Source organism: Leptodactylus fuscus, chromosome 1 (assembly GCF_031893055.1).
Source record: "Leptodactylus fuscus isolate aLepFus1 chromosome 1, aLepFus1.hap2, whole genome shotgun sequence".
Taxonomy (NCBI): Eukaryota; Metazoa; Chordata; class Amphibia; order Anura; family Leptodactylidae; genus Leptodactylus; species Leptodactylus fuscus.
In genome coordinates this window covers 135,850,414-135,871,703 of record NC_134265.1, presented here as the reverse complement: position 1 = coordinate 135,871,703, position 21,290 = coordinate 135,850,414, and the positions used below count along the sequence as shown (strand labels likewise).

The 21,290-nt window shown below is 41.6% G+C and overlaps 1 protein-coding gene across 1 annotated transcript; it reads left to right on the top strand.

The window, feature by feature from the left end:
* Window positions 1-336: 336 nt before the first annotated feature.
* TGM1 (transglutaminase 1) lies at window positions 337-17,206 on the top strand. The gene is made up of 15 exons (XM_075276800.1): window positions 337-363; window positions 4,342-4,648; window positions 4,772-4,960; window positions 5,851-6,069; window positions 6,231-6,349; window positions 10,733-10,840; window positions 10,962-11,136; window positions 11,724-11,862; window positions 12,131-12,234; window positions 12,359-12,447; window positions 13,444-13,597; window positions 13,799-14,083; window positions 15,005-15,165; window positions 15,283-15,419; window positions 16,062-17,206. Exons 2-15 carry the CDS (start codon window positions 4,351-4,353, stop codon window positions 16,201-16,203), a joined length of 2,319 nt encoding a protein of 772 aa, XP_075132901.1. The 5' UTR covers window positions 337-363; window positions 4,342-4,350; the 3' UTR covers window positions 16,204-17,206.
* Window positions 17,207-21,290: the final 4,084 nt, after the last annotated feature.

Here is a 21,290-nt window from a genome sequence, read left to right as displayed (position 1 = left end):
TACATTACATTGTTTGCTATCATGTTGCAACATAAGAAGTTTATTGTTAATACAATAAGAGGATGTGGGCACACGAGTATAACACAATAAGAGGTAGATGCACAGAGGATAAGGTGTGTAAGCGTAACTATGAGGTGTGTATGACAGCCCCTCCATGGGTGTGAGGTGATGAGCGCTGACACTATTACAAGTTACACATTCCATGAATTCCAACTGTTTGGCATAACATGATATGGGAAGGGCTGTCTTATGACGTGTGTTTCATACTTTTTTTTAGGTTCCACCCCTTGATTTATAGACAATCCCACACAGCATAAACCACACTAAGAGGATCTGTCATTATTCACACAACAGCTGTGCAAGGTTAGTGCCACATTTATTTGATATTTTCCAAAAGTATATTCTTACAATATGAGATGTTTTATATACTTATATTTATGGAAGAGGCTGGTATATTATGAGTTAAACAGAACTTGTATCTTAAGATTGTTAGCTCTTGTGGGGAAGGTTGTCTATCCTGTTAGTTATTATTACTGCTTATAGTTTTCTCTTCTTATGATGTGTTTACTGTGTGTGCTTGTAGATTGTTTTATCTGTTTTGCACTATGGAAGTTGATGGTGCTATATAATAATAGTCGAACCAGCCTAAGTTATCTGTGTGTTTTATAAGACGGCAGGAGAAGCTCATAAGTTATATTATCACCAAAAGGAGATAATGCAGCTCCAAAAGGTTTATTATCAGTTGTGATAGATAGTTCAATCTTTATCTATCTATCTATCTATCTATCTAAGTATCTATCTATCTATCTATCTATCTATCATCTATCATTGTAATTTGAACTGGTGTCTTATCTATCTGTATTCTGTCTGGGGAACTTGAAAACATCACAGTTCCATTTTAGGAATAGGGTTTAGGCTCGATATCAACCATGAAGTACCACATTGATCTTACACAGGGTAGGACATACTTTGCAGCAACTTTACACTCTGGCCAATAAATGGAGGTCTTGCTCCCTAGCATATGGTACCCTAACACTGCATCATTTTGCAGCGCTGACGTTTTTCGTATAGGTATAATAGACAGAAGGTCTGCAGAGGAAAACTGTGGGGCTATGTGGGGCCATAGTTTCAAGTGGGGTTTTAGGATTATAATATTGATTACTTATAGGATAGGTTAGATACAATGTACAGTGTTGTGCTTGATAAGCAACAAAGAGGTCACATTACTTGTCTGAACACTGCAGCCTCTTCATATAGATGGTCTTAGGGGACTGGGTGTTGGACAACCACTGATCTGATATTAATGACCTTTCCTAAGGAAACCCTCTTTTTCAATTCCCATAATGGAACAGAGGCTGGGAACCTGACATATTAAAGTACATAGATACAAAAACAGGACAGACTAGACCTGCTCTACTGGCTTTCATCTGGTTGGAGTAGTAAAAAAAATGTAAAGAATGGCATGCAATGTTTTAATAATAAATTTTCTACCGTTCTCAATGAGTTAGAAATTGCTGTTTATTTTGTCACAGATAGAGCTGAAACTGCAGTCAATTCAGTCTCCAATTTGATCTCAGTGTCTATACTATATGGAGGTGTAATTGTTATAGGGGTTGTACAGGGACTTCTATTATACTGCTAGGGTCACACCTGTGCTCAGGCTTCAAATTTTTGGGTCCACTTGGGGACTCAAAAAATGTAATCTGCTTAAAAAGCGGTTACCCGTGGAAACCTTTGGACCCCATGGACTATACTGAGGTCCACAGGTTTACTCTTCTGGTTTCTGCCCCAAAAATGCGGGCATTTGTCAAACAGTATGGGGGACAGAAACCCTGAACGGGATGAATGTGGGCATTTTTCAAACAGAATGGGGGACAGAAACCCTGAACGGGATGCAAGCACGGATGTGAATCTAGCCTTACTTGGTCTGGTGATTTGTGGGACATGGGGGTTCTGGGCTGGATCCAAACACAGGTCACATAAGCTAAACCAGCACCTGTTCCTTTTCCGCCTTCCTCCTCTCCTGATTTCACAGGTCTATGTCCTCAAGAGATCTATTTTTTCATTGGCGTTTATTAAAATGGTCATACATCCCAGATTATTTTGCATATGTGGTTATCATGCAACAAAGTGAATAGACATCCAGTGCTTTATTTTTAAAATTTGTTCAGAACTTCATACTTATTGTATTGTAACATTTTGCTGAACATTTCGGGCATGTCCAAGCATTTATATTGACGTGGAGGGAATTTTTGCACTAGTACACAGAAGTAAAAGTACAGAGTGTTTTGTGTATGTCTTGAGAAAAACACTGCTGAGTCTGAAGGGATGTGTTAGTAGAGGATAAGGGAAGTACACAAGGAGGGTGTGGTTACTTGTTAGAAGATCATAAATTGTCATTTCATTTCTTCTTGTGGCTGTAAAGGGTACTGTGGAGTTAAAAGACTGATGAGCAGTAGGAGGGTACAGAACGCAAGGTTAAAAAGTTCATATAACAGGAAAGGGGCCAGATCATGGGATTGCTACACAGGACTGCTGCTTGAGACTGCCTCTGCTACATGTGGGAAGAATACTTCTAAGGGAAAACTGCTGTAACACATATATCGGTCTTCTTAAAAGAGGGGAAATCTGTTACACTGTACAGATTCTAGCTCAGCTCAACAAAACTTCTGTAATCTGTATATACGTAGAAATACTCCAGAACCAGCAAACTACTTTCGTGTAAGTAACTTCTAACTTTCTAAATTAAATTGTCTGCAGATATTGCAGTGCTTGCTTGGAGTCCTACAATATGCGGACTTAGGAGATAGCTTGTACTGGCATGTAGTCACAGAAGTATCTTAATGGCTTCATTCAAGTAATTGTTCATAAGCTTCTAACCATTGAGCTTATAAATACACTCATTGACATAACAATGTATCCAAAAGAAATGTTGGATTGCTGCAAAACTCGACATGCTTCAGGCAGATATGTAAATGATTACAGGTATGGTCTGATTAGACATTGGGTATTGCCACAAAAAGAGTAAAAGTGCAATAAAAAAGGATAGCAGAGGCTACTTTTGAGTAGTATATGTCTTGGCAAGATGTTGTAGACTGCTAGACTTGCCTCTACAACACTCAAAGGCATTTTGTCCAGTTGACAAACATTGGGAGGGAGCTCATCACTGGACTGAGTGAAGCAGGATGGTCATTTTGTTGAATAGCTCACTAGCTGCTAGGAGTTGTTGGGAGCAGTAATACATGAGAGTACACATAAAAGGAGAATGGAACAAATGGCCTAGAAAGAACACCAGGAGAGAGGCTCATTTGATCCACTGACAAGCAGGTGGCACCTTCCGGACACTTGTGGCCCCGGCATTACACACCCCTTTCTGTGTCCAAATCATTACCAGGTGCTTAGCAGAAGGAAATTTGGTGTCACAGCGCCATTATGCGTTCTTCCATTGACAGCCAGCCACTGTCACCTTTGTATACAGCGGTGTTGTGTACTAGAAACCTGGACTGCTATGGACTGTAACCGTATGGTCTTTAGTGGAAATTCCAGGTTCTGTTTGGGATCTGATGACAGTTAAGTTTGAGTGTGGAGGCCTCAAGGTGACCATGTCAATCCTGCCTTTGCTGTGAAGCAACAAACTGCTCCAACTGCTGGAGTGATAATCTGGGAAGCCGTTGAATGACAGTCGGTGAAACCTAGAAGTGATACAAGGGATACTAACAGAACATCTTTGTATGTTGCCTCTCATAGCAGGACTTCCAATTGACATGTTATTATTATTATTATTATTATTATTATTATTAATAATAATAATAATAATAATAATAATAATAATAATAATAATAATAAGCACTCACACACAGCAAGGGTTTTCTGGGGATATATCTGACAATTGCAACACTTCCTTGGCTTGCCCAGTGGCGACATTTATCACCTATCGCGGATTTGCTGGACTAGCTGGGATGTCACCTTTGGCAACCTTCAAATGCATAGGATCTACAGGTCCAGCTGCAACTTCTGTGGGCAAATGTGCCTCCTGATAACTTGTATGTCCAACTGCATCTCATCTTGTATCTGAGCTAGAGGAAGCCCAACAGGGATCTAGAGCCTTCTTTCAATCGTACGGTTTTACTCAATAAACTTACTCTTTTGTTCTAATATTGTAATCCCTTACTTATATCATCATTACATTCACACATATAAAGTTTACTTGGATTTCAGCAACTTCTTCTTGGTGCATATTTTTTTCATTGAGTGTATATAAGTATATATCAAATATTAAATACATGTTCATACATAATAGTGTAGTATAGTGCATCTTATATCACAATTACACTCTTTCAGACAAAAAATATGGCACGGAATGTGGAAAGAAAGAAGTCTTGGTGGTTAAGTTGCTGCTCCTGTTGCTCAAGAGGTGATGATGTTGAGGATTATGTGAGAGGACCTAGTGGACCAGGAGGCAGACCCTCTGACAGAACTACAGATGGATACCACACAGATGACGACAGATATCCAGGGGGTAACAGACCTACAAGTGGAAACCACACAGAAGACGGTCCAGGGGGTAACAGAACTACAGGTGGAAACAGTGAAAGACCAAACAGTGGACCAGAAAGCAACAATGATAATCTGCCATCAATGCCCACGGGTAAGACAAAGGAACTCTTCAACTGTTTTCTTTCAACACCATTAATTGGTTTATAAATTATGATTTACATAATTAAACCCCAAAAACACATTTTCTGAGATCTGTCACTTTTTGGATTTTTAGGTAATTTGCAGATTCAAAGTGTTGACTTACTTAAGGCTCGGTCTGGGGAAAATCGTCGGTCCCATCACACTGATGAGTATGAATGTGATGAACTAATTGTAAGGAGAGGACAACCCTTCCAGATCTGTGTCACATTCCAAAGGCCATTCAACCCCAAGAGTGACCAAGTCTGTGTCATTCTACAGCCAGGTGAGTGAGAGACCAAATTATTTTGGGGTTTGCACATTAAGGACATCATAAAATAGTCACCTTTGTACTTTGTGCATGTGACAGGTTATTAGATGTCTTGTTTCAGTTAGTACTCATCATACCTGTATAATATTTTAATATCGTTGACAAGATGTACTGAGTCATTAGGAGTTCACTTAAATTATTTCATATAGAGGAATCACTTCCCATATATGAAATATATTCTCTCATGGGCTATGCTTAGCTTTGGGTTTATGATTGTTTACTGAGTCACGCCTCTTCCACCCAAGTTTAAGGAGTTCTCAGTATGAAGATATGTAGATAATTACTGCTAATGACAATAGATGGCTTGCTCATAACTTCCTGATACTTAAAGGGGTTGTCCAGGAATTTCAGCAATCCAGGACAAGTCTAGGTTGGGTGAAGCATAACAAGAAAAATCACGCACACCTGTCCAGCCTCCTCTGGGATTGATTTATGTAAGTGACATCACTGATTCTTTACCTGTGGCCACTAGTGGCCTCAGCGGTCATGTGCACTACAGGGGTTCCGGCAGCGGTTTCATGGCACATACCGGAATGGACAGCGGTAGACACCAAAGCGTTGGGGGGGGGACAGATGAGTGTGATTTTTTTTGTGCTATGTTTCACCTTCCCCAACTTCCTCCACTGATTGCTGAAATTCCTGGACAAACCCTTTAAAGCCCATTTATAAAATGACTAAAAGCTACGCTATGCTATGATGAGCTCAAGGAATTACCTACTAGCTTCTGTTGTAAGATACTTACTCCTTAGCCACAATACATTGCTACATATTTGATGGGATTATAACATGGTACAGTACATTTTGTGTTGGATAAGTAATAAAAGCAGGTTGTCATTTTCTTTCAGGAAACTCCCAGCCAATCACTGTGCCCTTTGTTAAGGAATTTGATGAGGGTGGTTGGGGATGTCAATTGGCTGAATGTAGCGCACAACAGGCCATACTATGGGTGAACACCTCTGCTCAGGCTGGAATAGGAAAATACCAACTCAGTGTTAAAAGTGGGGCAGGAACATACAATGATTCTAAACTGAAGGTCTACGTCCTGTTCAATGCTTGGTGTCGCAGTGAGTATTTACAGTTTTCATCTGATATGAATTCCTGTAATATTTGTACTATTCATTGCATTGTATTCCACTCCCATTGCCCATTATCTAGATTTAGCAAGAATTCAGTTTTTTACTATTCTTAGCACACATTCATGAATAACTTTTCCCTTGGTCTTTAGTGGATGCTGTATTCATGGATAATGAATCATGGCGGCAAGAATATGTTCTTAATGAAATTGGAAGAATTTACTATGGCACAGAACATCAAATTGGAGAACGTTCCTGGAATTATGGACAGGTAAAGAATACTGTCAATAGCGAGCGCTGCATCTAGGGTGTTTGATGAAAGGAGCACAGCATCCTCTTCATTCTTGGGATCATTTGGGATCCCAGAGGTCATACCCTCACTGACTATAAGATAATGGCATATCTTAGCTATATGACGTTACTTTAGAAGATAAAGTGCACTGAAGGGGGATAGACACATCCACCATAGGAATATTAATAAATAAAACTTACTTTTATTAGATATGCTTTAAAAACTGGACACAAACAAAAGTATAAAAAAATTTTTTGTCCATCACCAATACCCGCTTATTACAAAAATGAGCGATATATAGGGAAAGGAGGTACTGCTTTAGTTGTCCCTGCAAAACCTCACTCACTCCCTACTTAGTGCAAGATAGCCACCAACAGCATCACAGATTAAAATATGAGCAAGACCGCATACACAGACACAATGGGATACTCCCCCACCCCTCTGAGGCTACTGGCCTAATGCCACACCAACAGAGAAGGGAGGTACCATCGGTCAGGTCACTGCTCAAATTGTCCGTGTGTGGGTAGTATCAATAACTTCTCAATTTGACCCTACGCGTTTCTTCTCTATGGGAGAGAATCATCAGGGGTCTATCTATAAGTTCCTCGCTCCATGAACACAGACATAGCATATAGCAACAAGCGGTAGATGTTCTGACCGCTAGCAGGACCGCCGCTCAAATGTTCAGCGGTGAATAGCCCTGCTCACTTGCAGGTATTTAAGACACTCCCCACTCCCTCCATCAGAAAAATGGCCAATCAGCTTAATTTGACGGTCACACCCTCTTAGAGTTACATCAAAGAATGGATACTCCCTCCGCAAAAGGAGCCTCCCGTTAAGGGGCAGGCCGATTGTGTCCCAAATAGGGAGCTTAACCCAAAATGCAAGCAAGTACCTGGACAATATCTTAAGGCCATTTGTATTGGGGTTGGCTTCCTATACGAGGGACAGCATGGACGTTTTGAATAGATTGGAGGGGATAATTTTGGAGGAAGATGTAGCGTTTGCCAGTTTAGATGTGGAGGCATTATATTCCTCCATCCCGCACAGTAAAGGCTATGAGGCTATAAACTATTATCTGAAGACACGCAGCACAGGACTTCAGGACCACAATGACTTTATTCTAAAACTGCTGACTTTTGTCTTGGAAAGAAATGTCTTTGTGTTTGAGGGGCGGACCTTCCACCAGCTGAGGGGCACGGCGATGGGGAGCCCTGTGGCCCCCACGTATGCCAATTTGCTCCTCGGCTGGTGGGAGGAAACCGTGGTACACTCTGAAGAAAATGAGATATGGTCAAGTAACATCGATCTGTGGATCAGATACATTGACGACATCCTCATATTATGGAGAGGTTCAGAGCAGCAGTTTAAGTCATTTGTGGAGACTTTGAATGAAAACAGCCTGGGCCTGAGATTTACTGCAGAGTATCAGAGAGAAACTATCAATTTTTTGGATCTAAAGCTCACCAAACAAGTAGATGGGAGGGTGTCCACGAAAATTTATAGGAAAGCCACATCAACAAATGGCTTCCTAAATTGGCTTAGTTGTCATCCACAACCGCTAAAACGGGGTATACCGGTAGGCCAGTTTATTAGAGCAAAAAGAAACTGTTCCTCAAATGGAGACTTCCTGGTGGAATCAAAAAAGCTATCAGGGATGTTCTCTGAAAAAGGTTACCCTGAGAAGGTTGTGAATAAAGCCTTTGCCAGAGCCAAGGATATGAATAAAGGTCAGTTACTGGTCCCAAAAAGAAGACCGGAGGTGAAGGGTCCGACTAGAATAGTGGGGACCTTTGATAACAGGCATATGGAGGTGCGGGCGGTCTTAAATAAATTCTGGGACATTTTGAGAGCAGACTCTGACTTGGAAGAAGAGGTGGGCACTGGACCCAGTATTACCTTCAGAAAAGGGAAAAATTTGAAAGATCGTTTGGTGCACAGTAACCTACCTAGGGTAATGGAGGATGGCACATGGTTGGCCCAGAGTAAACCTGCCGGCACATTTAAATGTGGTAAATGTTCAGCCTGCCCATTTGTAAAAAAGAGCCCTTTTTTTGAGAGTGTAGTAACAGGGAGGAAATATCAATGCAGAAACTTTGCAAACTGTGAAACAATGGGTGTCGTTTATCTCCTCAGTTGCCCATGCCCACTTAACTATGTGGGTAAAACGATCAGGCAGCTGAGGAGAAGAATCAGAGATCACATATGCGACATCCAGAATGGACGTGACACTCCGGTTGCGCGACACTTTGTAAATTTTCATTCGGGAGATACCTCTGGTCTCAAGGTACAGGTTATGGAGGTGATAAAACCTCACCCAAGAGGAGGAGACTGGGATAACTTTGTACTGAGAAGAGAGACCCAATGGATTTATAGAATGGAAAGTTTATCTCCCAAAGGTCTCAATGAACAGCTGGATTTCACTTGCTTCCTGGAGTAGAGGGCATGTGATCCTATGCGGCTGGGCTGCCACAAACACGTTCGGCATGGCTTATATCCTTTTGTCCATTACATCTACATATCTATGTGTTTAATTCAGATCTAGTGTATTGATGATCTATACCAATAATACACAAATAGAGATCCTGTAGACTTTGATGAGGGTGATAAATCACCATTACACTTTTCTTGCAATTGGGCGACTTGTTGCCAATTACCCTAGTAATGTTACACTTACCCCTTGAGCCTATATCCATCAATGTACGATCACACCTAGTAATGGGTTTAAAACATGTAATACATTAATATTAATCAATAAAGTAAACATCTAGTGTTTGTAGAGAGATGAGACTGTCTAATACCTCCTAACGTTGCGTATTTATAATTGATACTTGAAATAACGTTTCCATTATACCAGTACGGGTTTTAATATAGTTGTTGATACTTACCTGATTTACTGGGGCGTCGTATATAATGTAGCAATTATATGCACGTAGTAGGGTGGCAGTGATGATGGTGGAAATCTCTATGTTTCACATAGAATGATGTCTATTGATGTATACATATTGTAGTGTTAATTAAGTAAACCTAACAAACACTTTAGGAAACCAGACATTATTAGTTACCAACAAACTAACAGAGGAGAAGGTTTACTCCCCTATAACATGCGTTAATAAGAGACTTAAGGGGCGATACCTGTTGATATCGAAGTATATAAGTCCCTGCGCATGCGCCGGCAACCCGGTGAGAACATTGTAGGTGTAGCGCTGGGTGAAGGAACGATAGTTCATTTATTTCCATTAGGCGCATGCGCGATATCTGATGGGATGTAAGTCAGTCTCTGCGCATGCGCCGGTAAGCCGGCGAGAACGCTGCATGAGAAGCGCTGGGTGAAGGAACGAAAGTTCATTTATTTCTATGAGGCGCATGCGCGAACATCGCGTTAGATTCCATGTATGCCGCATATGGGAGTGTGGTCCCGATCCAATAGGAGTGGAGGTGGGAGGCTCCTTTTGCGGAGGGAGTATCCATTCTTTGATGTAACTCTAAGAGGGTGTGACCGTCAAATTAAGCTGATTGGCCATTTTTCTGATGGAGGGAGTGGGGAGTGTCTTAAATACCTGCAAGTGAGCAGGGCTATTCACCGCTGAACATTTGAGCGGCGGTCCTGCTAGCGGTCAGAACATCTACCGCTTGTTGCTATATGCTATGTCTGTGTTCCTGGAGCGAGGAACTTATAGATAGACCCCTGATGATTCTCTCCCATAGAGAAGAAACGCGTAGGGTCAAATTGAGAAGTTATTGATACTACCCACACACGGACAATTTGAGCAGTGACCTGGCCGATGGTACCTCCCTTCTCTGTTGGTGTGGCATTAGGCCAGTAGCCTCAGAGGGGTGGGGGAGTATCCCATTGTGTCTGTGTATGCGGTCTTGCTCATATTTTAATCTGTGATGCTGTTGGTGGCTATCTTGCACTAAGTAGGGAGTGAGTGAGGTTTTGCAGGGACAACTAAAGCAGTACCTCCTTTCCCTATATATCGCTCATTTTTGTAATAAGCGGGTATTGGTGATGGACAAAAATTTTTTTTATACTTTTGTTTGTGTCCAGTTTTTAAAGCATATCTAATAAAAGTAAGTTTTATTTATTAATATTCCTATGGTGGATGTGTCTATCCCCCTTCAGTGCACTTTGTTAAAAGGAATAATTGTATCTATATCTCAGTGAATTTACTTTAGAAGATAGGAATACCACTTTAAAAGATATTTGCACTTTTTGGTTTATTATTACCAAATTGTAATTTGGAAAATAAGTACGGTATGTTGCGATAACACAAGGAACATGCCTTTATCTTACTGGTAAAATCTTTCCTGTTGTCAAATAATGTCATTAATTAAAAATAATGTTCTTTTTAACTGCAGTTTGACAACGGAGTTCTGGATGCTGTACTGTATATACTGGACCGTGGAGGCCTCTCACCTTCATCAAGAGGTGATCCCATAACTGTAACCCGAGTTATATCAGCCATGGTGAGAATATGCTGTCCTTAAAATAGAATTAGCACATTAATATATATTGTCCTAGATGTATGTTAGCATAAATGTGAAAAAGTGGTGTAACATACCAAGCACTCCATCTTCTATCTTGCAGGTGAATTCCATGGATGATAATGGTGTTGTTGCTGGAAGCTGGTCTGGTGACTATGCTGATGGCGTCAATCCAGTTGCCTGGGTGGGAAGTGTTGATATTCTGCTCAAGTATCACCAGACTGGTACCCCTGTAAAATATGGCCAGTGCTGGGTGTTTGCTGCTGTCACAACAACAGGTAATAACAAGGTTTACAAAGTTTTACCTTATGGAGATGTAGCCTAGGTTCTCACAGGGTGTTAAATTCTTGTTTTTTCTGAAGGAGATGGGTTTGCTGCGGTATACCTGCTGGAATTCTGTAATGAGGTCACTTTGCAGAGTAGTTTTTGCAGCATGTGGATGGGATTTAGTGAGAGGTTCACTGTTCAGCTGCTTTACATTGCAGCTTGTTACCTGTCAGTGTGTCTGTCACAGCTAACCTGCTGGGTGCATTCCTTGTGCAACCCCAATCTTTAAGACTTTGCGCTTATTATCCTTGAAGGACAATTCTTTTTTTCTTCTATGGGTATCCTAGATGGTCCACCTGCTGTGTACTGAAGCAACTAACTCTATAATCTATACAATTGCCTTGCTGTACCATCAGAGAATAGATAAACCATTATTACACAATTCCAATTGATTTCAATGAGCTGCCCCTTTAAAAGACAAATAAGCTGAGACACTTTGTAGACACTATGAAAGATAAATGTATAATATATTTAGGAAAATACATCTATATTTTTCTACAGCATTTACGTTTCAATTTCTTGCCTACTTTTCTTTTAGTGCTCCGCTGTCTTGGAATCCCAGGACGTACTATTACCAATTTTGCCTCAGCTCATGACACTGATGGAAATCTAACATTTGATGTCTATTTTGATGAAAACATGAAGCCACTGGAAGATAAAAACAGTGACTCTGTCTGGTGAGCAACTTATTTTTCTGTATATACTAAATTAGTGTATTTTACCTAAAGACACAGTGAAACTCATGGGGAAATCCTTTTGAAGAAGAGGCCAATATACATAAAATTTAAGGGTATTGAAAATGCCAATAATTCTGGTTTAGACAAAATGGTTGCCTTTTGCAAGGATATGTTTTTAAGACCCAACCATAAGTTATTGGTTATGGAAAGCAATCCTCCAAAATTTTAGGAATACCTATACTAAAAATTTACATTTGCATCTTTTAAGGAATTATCACTGTTGGAATGACTGCTGGATGACCCGTCCTGACTTGCCAGCAGGATATAGTGGATGGCAAGCCATTGATGCCACACCTCAAGAGACCAGCAATGGTAATTGACAGTAATACATTATTTTTCTTTTATCTTTTTGCCCATTTAACCTACAAATTCCAACTACTTGGAATTCTAGGTCTAACTATATATCTTAAACTGTACTTATCTCTCTAAATTTTAGGTATATACTGCTGTGGTCCTGCTCCTGTCCTCGCCATCAAGAATGGCTTAGTGAATATCAAATATGATTGTCCTTTCATTTTTTCAGAGGTAATTATATATCTGTGACGTAGTTTCTATATGCCTTTGTGAACGTGTTCAGCATATATTCTAGGAAAGCTTCCAAGCTGACTTGATATGATCATAAATATGTCTGCAATATAATGTCTGCATTTACGGTGGCAGTAGTAGGACCTTTGACAATTCACCAGAACCTTACCTAGCTGGCCATAAAACCAAAGATCATGACCATATGAAACCAACATTACTCTGCTATCAAAGTTTAAATGGATTCTATCATTAGAATCCCTTTTTTAATTAATTTTTAATCGGTGCGCGATTACGCCGCATTAACGCCACGTATACGCGGCGTTAACGCGGCGTAATCGCGCACCGTAAAAAAAATGCGGCGTACACGCGCCATAAACGCGCCACATTGCGCGGCGCGTTTACTCCGTGTGAACGAGCCCTAAGAAAGACTATTTTTCTCTGAGCCGCAGTTCCTGAGAATTATCTTCTTTCTTCCTTATGTAAATGAGTTTTCAGACAGCACTGGGGGTGTTCCCTGTGCTATTTGAAAACTCTCCAGCGACACCTCCATCTTCTTCTTCTCCGCCTCTTCTTCCACATCATCGTTGCATCTTCATCCAAAAGCTCCGACTGCGCATGTCCGTCAGCCATTTTCCTGTGTCGCTCTGCCACATCATTTCCTTCATTCCCATAGAAGTGAATAGATGTTATAGAAGAAACATAGCACAGAGAGCTAGGCTGTTTCTGTAACTTCCATGCACTTCAATAGGGATTATGAAAACAATGTAGTGAGCTTGACTATTATCCTGGTTATAACTGTACAACTATTATCTGAGTTCCCATAATGCAATGCTACTTGGTAAATGGAAAAAATGGAAAAGTCACATAATTCAAAATCAGTACATTAAAGCGAAGTTTTACAAAGTTACTTAAGATATTTTGTGGAATAACACAAACTGTGTTTAAAAGTGGATTTTTCCTTATAATAGACTGAGCTGTCTGTTTTGTGCAATGCAGGTGAACAGTGACAAAGTCTTTTACCAGCGAATGGCAAATGGGAAATTTAAGAAGGTCCATGTGGAAGAACGAGCAGTTGGACATTGTATCAGCACCAAAGCAGTGGGATCTAATGCAAGAGAGGACATCACTTACTTGTACAAACATCCAGAAGGTAACCTGATAAAATCCTCAGCATTGATATAGGCTGGACTGAGAATAATTCTAGTAGATAACAAAGTCATTTGGATAAATCATATAAAATGAGTTTTGTGGCCTTTTATATTGTTTCACTTCACTCACACAAATAAAATTGATATAATAAAACCTCAATGCTATCAATTATGACTCCTAACTGATACCTTTACACCCCCAGGATCCGCAGAGGAGCGTAACGCTGTGCGTACAGCTGCACAGTATGGTAATAAAACACTGGCAGAGGTAGAGACAGAGGATACCGGAGATGTCACACTTACCGTTGAGTCACAGGATGGTGTATCCATGGGCAGTGACATTCATATCCGTATCACATTGAGCAACGGTTGCGGAAGCCGTCGCACAGTCTCTTTGTCCATGGCTATTGCTGTAATGTATTACAATGGAGTCTGCAAAGAGTCATTCAAGAGGGATGAGTGTAATGTAGTGCTGAACCCAGGAGAAGGTAAGTTATTATACCATTGCATTTTTCTTGAATTTTTTTAAAGAAGTTTTCCAGGTTACTATCAGGATATCAGGTCATCAGAAGTGTAGGGCTCAAACTCTCAGCACCACAACTGAGACACTGCTTGAAGGGGCCACAGCAATAAACTAGACAGAGCACAGAACTACAAGATAGCCAACATGCACACAAGCAATAAAGAGGGGGGATTGCTGGGGTCTGAGCCCATTGATCTAATATTAATCTATGATCACGAATATGCTAAACCTAAAAAGCACCTTTAGATATATTTTATATAACTGAGAATTCACATATAAGGAACTAAGTATTAGTTTGTATATATAAAATGTTAAGGAATATTAAGGTCTGGTTCACATCTGCGTTCAGTATTCCATTTGGGGAGTCCACTTGGGGATCCCCTGAACGGAATACCGAACGCATTGACAAGCGGTGAGCAATGAAAGCACACGGACCCCATAGACTATAATGGGGTCTGTGTGTCTGCCGCGCAGTGTTCACACGTGTCATGCGGAGAGGAAAGTAGTTCATGAAGTACTTTTCTTTCCGTGTGTTCCATGTGGACACCGTGCGGAAAACACATGGACCCCATTATAGTCTATGGGGTCCGTGTGCTTTCATAAGCTCACTGCTTGTCAATGCTTTCAGTATTCTGTTCGGGGGGGACGGGGACCCAAGTGGACTCCCAGAATGGAATACCGAACGCAGATGTGAACCAGGCCTAAGGTATAAAGCTTTCACTCAAAACCCAAAAGTTTATCTGTGACTGGAGCACCTCATATGTTACATGTCATACTGAGAGGAGAATTCTTGGATAGGTTTTGAAGTTTTTACATATCAATCAGTATTCTTCCTTCAGTTTGTCTTAAATATAAAGGTTTTAATCCCTCCATTTCTCTTCTATAGCCAAATCAGTGGGAATGACAGTGTCTTACAATGAGTACCGTACACATCTGGTGGATCAGTCAGCCATGATGTTAACCGTTTCTGGAAGTGTGAAAGAATCTGGCCAAAAATTAGCCAAACAGCACACATTTAGGATACGGACCCCAGATCTGATCATCAAGGTATCAAAGCTTCTATATGTTTGTAATCTGCGTCCATGTATATGTATGTAGTATAGGCTAGGACATAAGGTTGGATAGTACTGCATGAGTACTAAAACTCTGATATTCCTGTTACAGGTCCATGGTGAAGCAGTTGTTGGACAACAGATTGTGGCAGAAATCATATTCAAGAACCCTCTCCAAACTACTTTACACAATGGCTGCTTCCATGTAGAAGGTCCTGGTCTGCAGAGGCCAAAGGTTGTGCAAGTCGGGTAAGTAAATCACTAACATTTTATGATGCATAAAAGATGTTATCACATGAGAAAGAAGCATTTGCTCTTTTGTCACCTGATCTTTGTCACCTTACACAGGACACATTATCACTGACACCTGCCCTTAGGAATGACAGTACCTTTAATTGATGGAAATGTAAATCTGCCCTAAATAAATGATTTATTACTCCATAGGTACAGTTTTGGGTGGCTGGGTATTGTTCACACAAGTAAACTTGAAAGGTTTCGGGGATGAGCAACATCATTAATCTAAGACATGGGAAGTATATAGTTTAATGAAAGATTAGACAAGCCATGACTAGAAGAACGTATCATAGACTGGAAAAACAGGAAAAGGTGTCTCAGAAGTGAATACATTGCTATAAAGATCTGTGGTTAAAAACTTAATCTAGTTTAGAAATTTCCTAGTGACTTCTAAGAAGAGGTCTTTAGGCTAGACTAAACTGAGGCTATCATATACTGTAGGTCAATAACAAAATTTAAGATATTCTATAAAATAAATTCAACAGGTCAGTTTCCAAATCTTCTCTATCTCATATACAAGAATATCTTGTAATTTTGCAAATGCTACCGCCTCCATAGTCTGACACTATATATTGTATTCTCTTTTCTTGTCTACAGAGATGTTGGGCCATCGAAGACTATATCTATCACAGAACGATTTACACCTCGACGTGGTGGCGAGCGTCAACTTATGGCAAGCTTTGAGAGTGATGAGATGAGTCTAGTCCATGGAGTCACTTCAGTTAATGTACGAGAATAACTTCATTCTGAACCAAACCCAGTCTTATTCAGAGCCAACCTGTATTATTTGTTCAGTATTACATGGGAACAGAATATTGTCCTCAGACTGAAAAAATACTTAGCGTCCCTCCTTTGTTAATCCCTCCCTCTACTTTACCAAGATATCTAGATGCATGCTAAAATCCTAGATGAATAATGTAGGTAATGTCCTTAGTCTGATTTAAGAACCCATCCAATATTATGGCTTACATATTGGAGTAAAGCCATAATATGTGTCACTTTACAAGTATGTGGTATTCACAAGCATCAGACACACACATGAAGACAATGAAAGCGGACTAAGCTAGTGTTGTTCCAATCCAAATTTACACAAATTATTACTCTATTCACATGTCACGTTTTAGGGTAATATTAATAAATCCTTTTGCACGGAAATCCAGAATATAGGTAAAGTAGAATATGCAGTATCTTCCAAATGATCTGAACCATCATTGTGAAATCTGTACATACCTGTAGCATGTATAAAATAATGTACATAATAATGTATTTTATGATGTTAATGAAGAATCTAAAAGGAGGGAATATGAAAAGACCAAGACTACAATCATTACATATAAATCTTCCAAAACAACCATTTTTCCATCCATCCACTAATACTTGACCTACGAGCTGGTTACTTTACATACATAATGTGTGTCCTCTTTTTTATAATATGAAGGTAACATTGTTATGATATTCTATGATTAATTTATCCTCCCGCAAGGTACAGATTTAGCTGAGCTGTACTAGACAACTGGGATTGTCTGACACTTTGTGTGTTTTGCATCATCTTAGCTCTGTGATAAAGGGTAATGTGGTATTCTTGGTAATCCTGCCAACAGGTCGAGACAGGCCAGCTATACCTGTATGTGCAATGTGCAGGTATTAATAGGGAATGCCACATTTCTGTGTTTTACTAGTCTCTATCTGTTTAATATGAGACTACATAGACAGACTGTGATAAGAAAAAGCACTGGATTTAACTGTGCACTGTGTTTATTTGTTAAATATATTTTATTGTTTCAATAAATATTTTATATTAATCTCTAAGTTTTTGTATGATTTCTTTTGCGGTATACACCGAGGGCTATTACAGTAGCATAGATGCTGAACTGATTTTTTTTTTTTTTTTTTTTTTGGGGGGGGGGGGGGGAGTGATGTTGTTTGCAGACAGATTGACCTCCGATGAGAGATCTGCCTTCAACTAGCTCCTACTGCTGCCAAGGTCAACTGCTTGAAATAGAAATTCTATTCACGTTACTTTGATCCAAAATGGTGGTGTCTAGTTTGCTATGTGGCTACTAAACATATAAAGGTTTCATTATGACAGCCAACAGCTGAACACAAAATTTCTTTATACCGTGTACTCTTCCTTGAGTGTATGGAAACAATTTTATGTAGAGCAGGGAACTGATGTTAACATTAAGAGATAAAAAGACTGCAGACATAGAAAAATGAACTATAGGCTACTGGAGATTGAGGGAGATGCTGCTTCCCTCTAACAAGTTATAAAAAAAAAAAAAAAAAAAAAGGGAACACTTAAATAACACATCCTAGATCTGAATGAATGAAATATTCTCATTGAATACATTGTTCTGTACAAAGTTAAATGTGATGACAACAAAATCACAAAGAAATCATCAATGGAAATCAAATTTATTTACCAATGGAGGCCTGGATTTGGAGTCACCCCCAAAATTAAAGTGGAAAAACACTACAGGCTGATCCAACTTTGATGTAATGTCCTTAAAACATGTCAAAATAAGGCTCAGTAGTGTGTGTGGCCTCCACGTGTCTGTATGACCTTCCTACAATGCCTGGGCTTGCCACGGGTTGCAGATGGTCTCCTGAGGGATCTCCTCCCAGACCTGGACTAAAGCATCTGCCAACTCCTGGGCAAAGTTCAATTGTAAATCAGCTCACCATATAGTCGCATAAAAGGGAATCTCAAGGGAGCCCGGCGTGCAGGTGACTCTTAACCCACCATTCAAAGAAGAATCCAACAGTTAAATATTGCCAGCTACGTCCAAGAGGTAATAGATGGATAACTCCTGGGCAGTCTGTGGTGCAACATGATGTTGGTGGATGGAGAGAGACATGATGTCCCAGATGTGCTCAATCGGATTCAGGTTTGGGGAACGAGCGGGCCAGTCCATAGCTTCAATGCCTTCATCTTGTAGGAACTGCTGACACACTCCAGACACATGAGGTCTGGAATTTTCCTGCATTATGAGGAACCCAGGGCCAACCACACCAGCATATGGTCTCACAAGGGGTCTGAGGCTCTCATCTTGGTACCTAATGGCAGTCAGGCTACCTCTGGCAAGCAAATGGAGGGCTGTGCGGCCCTCCAAAGAAAAGCCACCCAACATCATTACTAATAGAGATGAGCGAACACTAAAATGTTCGAGGTTCGAAATTCGATTCGAACAGCCGCTCACTGTTCGAGTGTTCGAATGGGTTTCGAACCCCATTATAGTCTATGGGGAACATAAACTCGTTAAGGGGGAAACCCAAATTCGTGTCTGGAGGGTCACCAAGTCCACTATGACACCCCAGGAAATGATGCCAACACCCTGGAATGACACTGGGACAGCAGGGGAAGCATGTCTGGGGGCATAAAAGTCACTTTATTTCATGGAAATCCCTGTCAGTTTGCGATTTTCGCAAGCTAACTTTTCCCCATAGAAATGCATTGGCCAGTGCTGATTGGCCAGAGTACGGAACTCGACCAATCAGCGCTGGCTCTGCTGGAGGAGGCGGAGTCTAAGATCGCTCCACACCAGTCTCCATTCAGGTCCGACCTTAGACTCCGCCTCCTCCAGCAGAGCCAGCGCTGATTGGCCGAATTCCGTACTCTGGCCAATCAGCGCTGGCCAATGCATTCTATTAGCCCGATGAAGTAGAGCTGAATGTGTGTGCTAAGCACACACATTCAGCACTGCTTCATCACGCCAATACAATGCATTAGCCAGTGCTGATTGGCCAGAGTACGGAATTCGGCCAATCAGCGCTGGCCAATGCATTCTATTAGCCCGATGAAGTAGAGCTGAATGTGTGTGCTAAGCACACACATTCAGCACTGCTTCATCGGGCTAATAGAATGCATTGGCCAGCGCTGATTGGCCGAATTCCGTACTCTGGCCAATCAGCACTGGCCAATGCATTCTATTAGCCCGATGAAGTAGAGCTGAATGTGTGTGCTAAGCACACACATTCAGCACTGCTTCATCACGCCAATACAATGCATTAGCCAGTGCTGATTGGCCAGAGTACGGAATTCGGCCAATCAGCGCTGGCTCTGCTGGAGGAGGCGGAGTCTAAGATCGCTCCACACCAGTCTCCATTCAGGTCCGACCTTAGACTCCGCCTCCTCCGGCAGAGCCAGCGCTGATTGGCCGAAGGCTGGCCAATGCATTCCTATGCGAATGCAGAGACTTAGTAGTGCTGAGTCAGTTTTGCTCAACTACACATCTGATGCACACTCGGCACTGCTACATCAGATGTAGCAATCTGATGTAGCAGAGCCGAGGGTGCACTAGAACCCCTGTGCAAACTCAGTTCACGCTAATAGAATGCATTGGCCAGCGCTGATTGGCCAATGCATTCTATTAGCCCGATGAAGTAGAGCTGAATGTGTGTGCTAAGCACACTCATTCAGCACTGCTTCATCACGCCAATACAATGCATTAGCCAGTGCTGATTGGCCAGAGTACGGAATTCGGCCAATCAGCGCTGGCCAATGCATTCTATTAGCCCGATGAAGTAGAGCTGAATGTGTGTGCTAAGCACACACATTCAGCACTGCTTCATCGGGCTAATAGAATGCATTGGCCAGCGCTGATTGGCCGAATTCCGTACTCTGGCCAATCAGCACTGGCCAATGCATTCTATTAGCCCGATGAAGTAGAGCTGAATGTGTGTGCTAAGCACACACATTCAGCACTGCTTCATCACGCCAATACAATGCATTAGCCAGTGCTGATTGGCCAGAGTACGGAATTCGGCCAATCAGCGCTGGCTCTGCTGGAGGAGGCGGAGTCTAAGATCGCTCCACACCAGTCTCCATTCAGGTCCGACCTTAGACTCCGCCTCCTCCAGCAGAGCCAGCGCTGATTGGCCGAATTCCGTACTCTGGCCAATCAGCGCTGGCCAATGCATTCTATTAGCCCGATGAAGTAGAGCTGAATGTGTGTGCTAAGCACACACATTCAGCACTGCTTCATCACGCCAATACAATGCATTAGCCAGTGCTGATTGGCCAGAGTACGGAACTCGACCAATCAGCGCTGGCTCTGCTGGAGGAGGCGGAGTCTAAGATCGCTCCACACCAGTCTCCATTCAGGTCCGACCTTAGACTCCGCCTCCTCCAGCAGAGCCAGCGCTGATTGGCCGAATTCCGTACTCTGGCCAATCAGCACTGGCTAATGCATTGTATTGGCGTGATGAAGCAGTGCTGAATGTGTGTGCTTAGCACACACATTCAGCTCTACTTCATCGGGCTAATAGAATGCATTGGCCAATCAGCGCTGGCCAATGCATTCTATTAGCGTGTACTGAGTTTGCACAGGGGTTCTAGTGCACCCTCGGCTCTGCTACATCAGATTGCTACATCTGATGTAGCAGTGCCGAGTGTGCATCAGATGTGTAGTTGAGCAAAACTGACTCAGCACTGCTAAGTCTCTGCATTCGCATAGGAATGCATTGGCCAGCCTTCGGCCAATCAGCGCTGGCTCTGCCGGAGGAGGCGGAGTCTAAGGTCGGACCTGAATGGAGACTGGTGTGGAGCGATCTTAGACTCCGCCTCCTCCAGCAGAGCCAGCGCTGATTGGTCGAGTTCCGTACTCTGGCCAATCAGCACTGGCTAATGCATTGTATTGGCGTGATGAAGCAGTGCTGAATGTGTGTGCTTAGCACACACATTCAGCTCTACTTCATCGGGCTAATAGAATGCATTGGCCAGCGCTGATTGGCCGAATTCCGTACTCTGGTCAATCAGCACTGGCTAATGCATTGTATTGGCGTGATGAAGCAGTGCTGAATGAGTGTGCTTAGCACACACATTCA